The sequence below is a fragment of the Halyomorpha halys genome, unplaced genomic scaffold, assembly GCF_000696795.3.
Source record: "Halyomorpha halys isolate HHAL.00 unplaced genomic scaffold, Hhal_1.1 Scaffold23.1, whole genome shotgun sequence".
NCBI classification, from domain to species: domain Eukaryota; kingdom Metazoa; phylum Arthropoda; class Insecta; order Hemiptera; family Pentatomidae; genus Halyomorpha; species Halyomorpha halys.
The window spans coordinates 388029-399000 of NW_027116062.1; the positions used below are offsets into that span (position 1 = coordinate 388029).

Here is a 10972-nt window from a genome sequence, read left to right on the forward strand (position 1 = left end):
TGGCCAGAATGCTGTGTGTGCACACCAGGAGAGGCTAAGACGTCGTCTGTTGATTTGTTTTGTTGAAGTTGTTTGGTTTTTGACGTTATAAAAATCATATGATCCTATAATCTATTTGAAGACCCATTGCCCAAACTCATTGCTGATATCAAGACAAATAACATTTACATAGCCGTGCATACAGCCTGTTCTTGCTACAAAATATTTCTTGCTCTTCAACAGAGGCCTTACTGTAGCTTCTTTTTCCCTACCCAGGGTGATTAGATCACACAGCTTCCTTCGAACACGCCTTGTAGTGCGGATAGTTTCCTTTCTTCGTAGGGTCGGGGAGATCGCTCTCCGTCAGAGCATATAGTCCTATCTCCGTCATCATCTTGGCTCTCAGTGTCTCATAGGTGGCAAAGGCGAGAAGGTCGTGCTCGGTGGTTTCTGGAACCCGATAAATTGAGCATAGGGGATCGATGTTTATGCCATGTGCGGCGAAAGTAATTCGGAAACCCTTGTTTCCGTGAAAAACTTTGAAACCTAGTAGTAGGGGAGGACCCACGTTGATTCTAGGCGTGATCTGAAGGTAGGAAAGTATTTCCTTAGAAAAGAGTCTTTTGGTCTATCCACCCTATGATGAAACAAGTGCTACCAATGGGCAGTTTCTATACAAGACGGTGTCATGCCATTGTAATAAAAGGAATATTACATTTATAAGATATATTGGTATGTAAACCTGTTGTAAATAGCAATGAATAAGTAGAAAAAAAGCTGAACATTATATCCATCCTAAGATATTTAAAATTAAAAAAATACTTCATTTAAACTATGAATCACTAAAAGCACCGTCGTTACTTGAGTCGATAACTCTATGGTTTATAGTTTACAAAAATATCTTGTTAAAGAAAACTATAGGTACAAGTAATTACTTCACGAAGAAAAATCACCTCTACTTAGTCAATTTATATAACCACAGTAGTTAAAAGTTGAAAAAAAAAAAAATAGCAAAACTTAGGAACTACGGAAACTTTATATTATTAAAGTTATATTCACAACCTATTTTCAGAGTATAAAGTCTCCTACATAAAAGCTAGCACAGATTTAAAGTTAGCTTCTTATTTTTAGTCTCGATAAAGAACTTAGAAATATTTCTTGAATAGTACGATGAATAATCCTAATACCTAACGTTTAACATAGGCAGATTTAATAATTTTAACAACTGATGTTATATTATCATATATAATCATATAATATTATTATAGCGTTTTAATGTAAATAATTACCTAATATAACAAACAATTTACTAAGCAACATAAGAGAGCGAACAGTCAGCTCCAGGCATGTCAGTGCAAACGCAGACGTGAGAGCTCTTATCCTATGGTGATCTGTTTATTAATAAATAAAATACTCATTACAGATAAATTGAAATTCAAAAATACTTAATTTGAATTGTTTATTTAATTAAACGTGTGTATTAATTTAATACTCTAGGCTCCGACATAGGTTGATTCATTTATTTAAAACATTTATTGACCTTTTTTATCTTATTTTTTAACAGTTTAAGGTAACAACTGGGGCAACCTAATAGTTCATATTTCTGCAAATAATAAAGATGTAGACGTCTAGAAAACTAAAAAAAAATTTAGAATGAATAATTTAAGGTAAACTTTCACTATTTATATCACCTACTTCTTATTCATTTATACTATATTACACATATCAAACATATATATTCAACAAGCATTTGGGTTTAGAATACAAAGATTCAATCCTACTATTTTGAAGATCTTCAAAATTTGTGTGTAAAATCTTTTGAATGAAATCTAATGTATGCCAAGTTTATAAAACACTCCTTATATATTTTTTAATTGGCGCAACTAACCGTGGAAGTCCAAGGCCTCGCGCGATATACTTAGGATATACATTGCGCTTTTCTTGATGTGGTTTTCATAGGGCGGGTCCGTCACTCCCACGCCTATTTTTGTGAGTGCCACCCATTGGCTGACGGGCCTCACAAATGCCCGGGGGAGGTGTGAGTGAGCATTGCATAGTTATAAGCTTGAAAAAATCCCGGATAGGGCTGGGGAATCGAACTCGCAATCTATGGGTAGGCAGACAGGCACGTTACCACGCTGCTACCGTCACCACCTTTCTTATAAATTGCAATTAAAAATCATTTGAAATGAAAAAAAAAATTCGTTAATACTTGAAAAAAATATAATTACGTTACACGTTATTATATTATGTCATTTTTTAAATATTAGGTTACACTCCCAATGGTGTATGCACGTCACAAGGGGCTATAGTGTATGGTTATGAAAACTTTAAAGAATAGACTCAGTGAAATGTCAAAACCTTGTAAGTACATAAATAGAGAACACGCGCATATTTCAAAAATTGGAAACAAAATATATAAAAACACAAGTAAGTGATTTTTTTTAATTTACCTAGGACCTCATCTGGACAAAGCACCGACTAGGAATCCTCATACAAGACTGAAAAGACAAAACTGGTCGTGGATTCCGACTATTACAACACTTACTAGACAAACGATCTTAACTTCCAACTAATTAAAAAAGACTCAAAGGCCTATTTGGACAAAGGCAGTTAAGCTTTGGAGCTCCACTAAACCAAAGAATTCCTCCCTCATCCAATCTCTACAATCCTAAACCTTCGTAAAGTCATTAATGATTCTTTCTTTCAAAAAAATCAAGTGATCCATCAAGACCTCAAATTTCCAATTTCTTTTTTTCCAATTCCTATTTGTCCAGAACCAGATACCACCTTTCCATTATAAAGTTCCTAACCACCCAAATCCACTTGTTCTAGCCTAATTTCCCCTTTGTTATTCCCCTTATAAATTATAAATTCCCCTTATAGATTCCCCTTATAGATTATAAATTCCCCTTATAATCCTCCTAGGCGTCTGAAAAGAATATGACCTCGAGATATCCTCTTGAATTGTTATTGCAGTTCTATTAATGGGTAGATTCTTCACATGTCAGTATACAAACATCATTATATAACAACTGACTGCAAAGTTACTTGTTGTATACATTTTTAATACAGTTGAGAATATTAATAAATAAATTTTTTAAAAATTACAATTAGAATTGGACGTATTTGAAAGAAAACATAATAATAACGAACCCGAAGGTCCGATGCTGATACCAGTAAACCGCTCTCTGCATACATCCTTCCAGTGATGCCCCTCCAAACCCATTAATTGTATTTATATTTACCCAGCAGTACATTATAGATTTTTATTAATACTCTTATTTCAGAAAATTTATTTTCTATCTGGGATTATATTTTTCTGTTTTTATCCTTTGGTTAATTCTTTCCTTTTTTCCTTTAGATAGATTTACTTATTGATAGATATTACAATCTACCACACAGTTGTGGCCAATAGGTAATCTTAAAATATATACAAACAAAAGAATAGACAAGATGAACATAATCAAACTATCTGTATGAAAAAAAAAATAACATAATGATAAAATAATATATACAATATTTACACAATCGACCTGAGGATCCCTGAGCCCTCTCTATCCCCCCCACGTGTGAGGGGTAGAGCAGAGCTCAAGAGATCCCAGCGCATCCCTCTCGCCCCATCACTGGTAATGAGCCAGTGGAGGGTTAATTCATTAATACTCAAGGCATATTTATCCGATTTTATCACTACTAACAATAAATTAAGAATAATTCTTTGAAATTAACAACATTAAATGTAGTTTAAAAGACATTAATTTGAAAATTAGGCATTTTAGTCCTGACTAATTAAATGAGGATGAGACTTAGCAGATGATAGTGATCATTTATGATTGAAAATGTTACTACAATATCAGAGGTATATACCTCCACGTTAAATACGCAATGTAAACTTTTTTCAACTTCTTTACAACTTTAATTGTGTAAAATCAATAAAAACCTAAATTCAGAACTGATGAAAATCTCTCATCCATACCAGGCCGTATGTTTCTCATGATTAAATTTAGATTAAGTGACGATTATCTTTATTAATCTTTACATGCACAATCTAATAATAAATAAAACGTGAGGCATTCATTTTAATTATCTTTACCGCTTGTACTTCTCACAATTAATTGAAACATAGTCATCTATATCCCTGAGTTCCTATTTTTTTTTACAATATAAATGTTTATTATTTGATTTTTGTTTTAAGCACACTGAAGGTCATAAATAAATATATTATTTTTTCAGGAGGATCATTAGGTTTCATTCTAGGATCAATCCATATTGAAAATTTGACGTTATGCCAAAAAATTCTTCCGTGTTAAGTACATAAAAAAAGGAAGAGATATCCCGAAATAACACTTATCTATCACCAACTCAATTTACATACAAATTTAGAACCCTCTAACGAAATTTAGAGGAGTAGCTAAGTTAAAAAAAAGTTAAGTTAAAAAACGTATCGAAAGCTGTGTCAAAGTCTATTATTTTTGGAAAATAATATAACGATAATCACCAATGACCTGAAATATTTAATGTCATTTTACTATATCTGGAGGCTGGCCATGTTCCCATCACCCAAATATTGGTTACATAGGATGAACCTGTTAATTAGACAAGGCCTCTTGAATCGATAATATTGGTAACTGGCGCAATAAGCTGCTTGGAAGCAATAATGATTTATTTGATTAACAGTCTGTAATCTAATAATAATCCTTACTCCTCACACAATTATAAGTTTAAGATCCTGATTTAAAACTGCCTCCGAAATTCGAATTTTTAAAAAATAAATAAAGGAGTTGTACAGGTTATGACCCGATTAACATAATATATATATTACACTTACGTCTTTTTCATAAGTATTCAAAATTAAATAAACTTTTATTTAATTTTTTATTACAAATAAAACCGTTTTTTATTTATTTTATAACTACTAAGAACTAGAGTGTTATATGTACTCGTTTATTCATACATAGCAAGAAAACCAAGGTATACGTATATAATATAATAATACCAAAAGTTTAAATGCCCATAAAACAAAATGTGTAATTTTTCATATTCTCTTTTACAAATATATTTTTCCTATATTTACTACCGACTATGTATTAGAAATAAAAAAAGTTGTTTTTTTTTTTTAATTTTTTCAACTCTTGCTTTGTATAGGGTTAACGTCATTAAATTTTAAAAAAATCTTCTTTGACTGAACAATAACTATTAGTCCCTTTTTATTGAAAAATGCATTTTTTTTTACTATGGTAGTAAATAAAATTAATACTGGTTAATAATAATTAATAATAGCCAGAAGCAGCTTTTCCTGGACTTAGAATTTATATTTTCTATAATAAGAATTAATGGTTTTGTTTCTATTTTGTTGATGTTGCATAACTTGAACCTTCTAACTTTAAAGAAAAGTTTTATAATAGATTACTTACTACCTTTTCATCCTTTAAAATATTTTAAAAGATTGAACTTTTCAGAACGGGTCTAAAATATTCAAGGCAATAAATAAATATTCCTTAACCCTACTGTTGAACGGAATTTTTCCATGTATTATTAGAATTTTAGCAGGTATTCTCAAAGACTTGGGTCTCTTTTATTGTAACATTTTTGACGGTGAAAGACCATGTAAGTTAGAAGATGGATTTCAAGTTTGTTTATTCTGAACACAGAAAGAATTTTTAAATATAGAAACCATAAAAATTATAAATCATGTAAAGTATAACTTATACATCTATCTATCCAGACGTGGTGCTACAGCCCAGTTTGGACCTTGGCCTCCTCAATGAGTCTTCGCCATGTAGACTAGCTCGGTCATGCAACCGCTCTCCAGTCGCGGAAGCTCAGAAGTTCTCTTGCATCCCTGATGACAGACAGCATCCTGCCATCTTACCCTTGACCTGCGTCTTTCTCTGGTCCGAAGCAGCCTACAGTCCAGAAACCTACGCGAGATCTCATCCGCTGGCATCCTGATAGTACAAGAGCCGAGAAGAAAAAAAGCCAGTTATCTCACCCCAATTTTTGACTACTTTAATGAAAACTAGGCATAATTACTAGTCAAAATTGATGAGTCTGCCAAGTATAGGTAGGGGGAATAAAAAATGGCGGCTCTTTAAAACCTTTGAAAAACACTAATTTTTCATAAGGAGCTCTATATCTTAAAAAATACCAACAACACAAGAAAACTAAGAGAACATTATTTAAAGAAGAGTAAATTTTCTGAAATATTAGCCCTAAAAGAGCTATTTACGTCCAATATTTCTCGAGATATAGAAGCTTTTTAAAAGCAAAATTTCTTAAAAATCTACTGAAAGATTAGTAGTTAGTTAATTTATTTTGAGAATTCTATATTTCAAGAACTAGGCGACGTACAGATGTCTATTAGCACTCAAATTAAAGCTAGTTTAATAGGCTATAAAAAAGCTTATGAAGTTTACCTTCGTAGGAATAGTAGTTTTCATTATATTTGCTAAAATAAATTGAGTTATAGTTGTTCGGACAATAAGTTTGATTTATGAAAAACTTCATTTCAGAAACCATTGGACGTACAGTTGTCTGCCAGCGCTCCAATTAAAGCTAGTTAAATTTACTACAAAATAGTTAATTGTGTTTATCTCTGTATGAGTAGTAGATTTTATGATATTTGACAAAATATACTCAAAAAATGTTAATTTCTAGTTGTTCCTATAAAATGTTGGATTTTTGAAAAAATATATCTCTAGATTCATGAGACGCACATATGTGTGCCAACACTCAAAATAAAAGAAATTTAACTTACTATAAAGTAGTTTATGACACTTATCTTCGTAGGGGCAGTAGTTTTTATGTTATTCACATATAAATATGAATTTGGCAATTGAAAATTAGTCCGAACAACTATAAATCAATTTATTTTAGCAAATTTCATGTAAACTAATACTCCTAGGAAGATAAACATCATAGACTACGTTATAGCTCATTAAACTAGCTTTAATTTGAGTGCTAATAGACATCTGTACGTCAAATGGTTTTTGAGATATAAATTACAACTATGGCGTCTTTACATTTAAGTAATGATCGTACAGAGCTCATTTTACATATAAATTGAATATTATTTTATTGACATTAAAACAACAAATTCGCCGTATATCAAGCGCATAGTTTTGAGACTATTTAATAATAATAATAGAAAAAAGTTCATTAATTTCTCTTAAGTCCGAAATACTGTCTTAATTTTTAGAAGGAAACTTTATCAGAGAAGAGGTTTTTTCTTTCATTAGATACGTGGATGGAATCAAAATATGACATCTAGAAATCAGAAAAAGAATTCAAGTTAACTGGAGCGATTTACTGGAATGACAAACTAGGTTCTTTAAGCTATGTAGCTAATTATCCATTTAGTCCATAAATTACATAATAAACCCACTTAACCGGCGTTAAAAATGAAGAGTAACAAAAGTTTGAAATAAATAAGAAAACAATTGACTTCTTGACTATAATTAAAAGCTTAATGAACGTTCGTACGCTTAAAATCAAACCTGTAACTATCTAAAACAATTTTCGTTTAATGGTATATTAAATTTGTCTGATAAATTTGACTATATCATTTATTAATAAACATATGACCTGTATAAGTTCTGTAATGTGTTTTTATTTTTACTAACAGATGAGTTATTTTAATTGTGGCCTTTACTTTTATACACTTTGAATTAATTGGTTCTCCCGCTTAACCGGCTCGGTATGAGCTTAACCCCGGCTGTCCTTAAATTAATATCAGAATTATAAATAAGTTTTCTAATAGAAAAATCCCTGCTTCAAAATATAACATATTACATAAATTCCTCTATTATTATTATCTGATTAAAGACACAATAGTTATAAAAACAATCATCTTCCGTATGTTCCGTTTAATCCAAGGTCAAGGATAACTAGAGATCATCTTTATGTTGTGGTATAAATATGTATTCTAGAGAAGGTATATGTGTCAGTCGGTTGTTCCTGGTGTGGAGGACATGTAGTGGGGTGACAGTGCAGTAAATAAAATGATCTCTACCAATCTAAAGTCGATCTATCGTCAGAGATGGATGTACTTCTGCGCTTTGACAGGTAGTAATAATTATAAGTGTTCAAATTAATGAAACATAGGAATAATGACGATTAATTTTATTAAACACTAACAAATGAAGTCGTAGAATATGAATCGATCTTACCTCCCAGTTTGAAAAAAAAACGTTTTATAAACAAGCTAGCTAACACGATTCTCTCATTAATTGACAAACTAAAATTAATATTATAACAAAACATACATAATCCTTTGTTTAATTCATTACTAGTATAAACTCATTTTATGTGATGATGACATGAATCTTAATTATCAGGGATTCTCACAAGAAACATACTGTAAAATTATTGAGACCTTAAGCTCAGAGAATTCAATTGGGTAATAAGAAACATGAAAGTGGAGGGATGATATAGAACAAAAAAAGAATATAGTGCAAATTTATTGAAACTGTATTTTATAGAGAAAGTGAATTTGAGTTAACACAAACATAACTCACGGAAGACCAATTCATTTATAATACGTTGGAATTCCTATTCCTTAGCCATTCCAATTAACTGTTTATTATGTTATTTGCCAGATAAAAGTAGAGGGATAATTAACTGGTAATAAAAATAAAATTTCCATCACGTACTCCATATGCTTAGACTTTCACCTCGATTTGGTGTTGATTTATAATTAATATAAATTTTATGAGAACCATTGAATACATTTTTTTTAATATAGAAATAAAAGTCACTTGTTTTTAATAAACATGATTTGTTTTCTTCGATAATATTTCGCTATATTATAATTTACCTGTAATGAATTTAAAATTATCCTCTAGGTAGGAAGCTATCTTGTCAACGATTGTTTAAGTAAAGTATTCTACAATAAACAAATTTATAAAGGTGTTCAATTTTCTTGAAATGAATGAAATTTAAATGACTGGCGGGATTTATAAATAAAATTATAAGAATACATGGTGATAACACAAAATTACTTATGGGAGACCTAAAAAAACTAGGTTGTTTAGCTGCATTAACTCGATACAAATCATATGGTAATAACATAAAAAATACTGAATGCACATCACTAGCATAGACACATAACATAGACTATACATAACACACTCAATTTTAAAAGCCAAAAAATATTATTATATGAAAAAACAATAGAAATGTAAATGTATAAGCGAAGTTAATAACAAAGAATACTGAAAAAAAAATTATTAACAAGAAACTAAATTGGCACTTATAAATCTTTGATGCGCGATCATAAGTCACTTTTTTAGTATTTGGAGATTATGTCATAGTACTATAGCACCAAATCTACCGGTTGGTAAAAAGGTCTTTATGCTTCAGATAGACTTACTACTATTTTGTTTTATAAAAATAACAATTACAAAAATATCAATAATTAGATTTTACATAATGTTTTCAATTTTGTTTTTGCACTCCTGAAAAATTAATATTTTCGATTTTAGTCCTTTTGACCGCACATAAAAGAAATATAAAAAAAAATTAAAAAAAGTATCTGATAAACATAAATAAAATAACATCAAAAATAATTATAAGTATTATTGGATAAATACATTTATTATTATTATTATTATTTTTTTTTTAAATGGATGTATGAAAGTAATTCATGAAAAGATTCATGGACTATAACAAACTATATATAATAGGATCAAATATCATTGGATATTTTTCATTAATATCTATAGTGATAAATTAGTTTATTAGGTTTTAGAATCTTTTGTTACTACTCAAACTGCGGTTATCAAAATACCACTAAGTGACTAGATTCAGTTTTATTATATCTTAGATAAATATTAACCGGGTTTAACAGAATATTTATAAAATATAAACGGATCTTAGTTTCGTAGAATTTTTATTGGAATCTTTTAAATGGGAGGTTATCATCTTACAGGGGGTGCACAGTTATTTCAGCAACTTTTTTTTTAAAGCTATTGTCGTTTCTGAGATAGAGCGATAAATAAGTCAGTGGGGGAATCATAACATAAACACACGGCCTGGTTTTAATACAGATTTATTTTGTAAATGGGAATCAACACTACGAAACGAAAAGTATCTAATGCGTTATTTGTATTGATTAAAGACAATAATCATTGGAATATAGATTGTTCAATTCAATTGTTTCAAATTGACATACACAGGCTTCCTAAAACATCAAATAAGAATAAATATATTCAATTAGAACCCCCTAGACTAATCAAATGAAGGCATAAGTAGAGAAACCGAGAGTGATAATTAGTTCGACGAAGTCTTCAGCACCCAAATTAACTTTAAGTCGATCAGCTAAAAAGTAATTCCCCAAGAGAGGTTTAGGATACTCTAGTACACACTCGCTCTATTCTTGAAGAAATGGAAGAGCAAATTACACAAATTAGAAGCGCTTAATTCGTTGCCTAACTGATTAAAGAATCTCAGGAGAGAGGGGCTGTAATTAAGCTACAGGAATAACAAAGCGATTCAGGTCTAACAACAATCGACAAAACAAAACTGCCTCTTTTTTAAAAACTTCTTTATTGGATTCTTTATCTTTTGGGAATCGTCACAAATATAGATGAAATGATCAAAAGGAATATTTTTTTTTCAATGTAATGAATTAATGAATAAAAATTAATTTTATTCTGCTTAAGTTGTCTCTTAAGAATAATCTATGCATTTGTTTATTCCAATATCCGTAATATAATAAAAACTATGGTGCAGTACGGGCATCGTATAACTTTCACTTACCTCACTACTTTTCACTATACGTCGCCATGTGTAGATTGGTGCAATCGTGTTGAAGTTAACGTTATTTTTGAGAAATAAAAATCTAAAGATTAGGTTAGGCGAAAATTTTTATTTTTCAGTTACCATAAAAATTCGTGGTTTCAGATTTTCTAAGGTGGAAATAACGAGAATCAGCTATGTTTCTTTTAAGAATAGAATATAAGGTTAACAAAAGATAACAATGAGGTGTAGATAG

General features: G+C 30.3%; 2 protein-coding genes across 2 annotated transcripts in view; one reads left to right on the forward strand and one right to left on the reverse strand.

Moving 5' to 3' along the window:
• The window catches only part of CngA (Cyclic nucleotide-gated ion channel subunit A), a 609564-nt gene that overhangs the window by 319350 nt on the left and 279242 nt on the right, over nt 1-10972 (reverse strand). The window lies entirely within an intron of this gene.
• LOC106682316 (facilitated trehalose transporter Tret1) overlaps nt 7815-10972 on the forward strand; it is a 58411-nt gene continuing 55253 nt past the window's right edge. Inside the window, exon 1 of the mRNA XM_014423110.2 lies at nt 7815-8043. Coding sequence (XP_014278596.1) covers nt 7980-8043 — 64 coding nt within the window. The 5' untranslated portion in view covers nt 7815-7979. The remainder of the gene's footprint in view (nt 8044-10972) is intronic.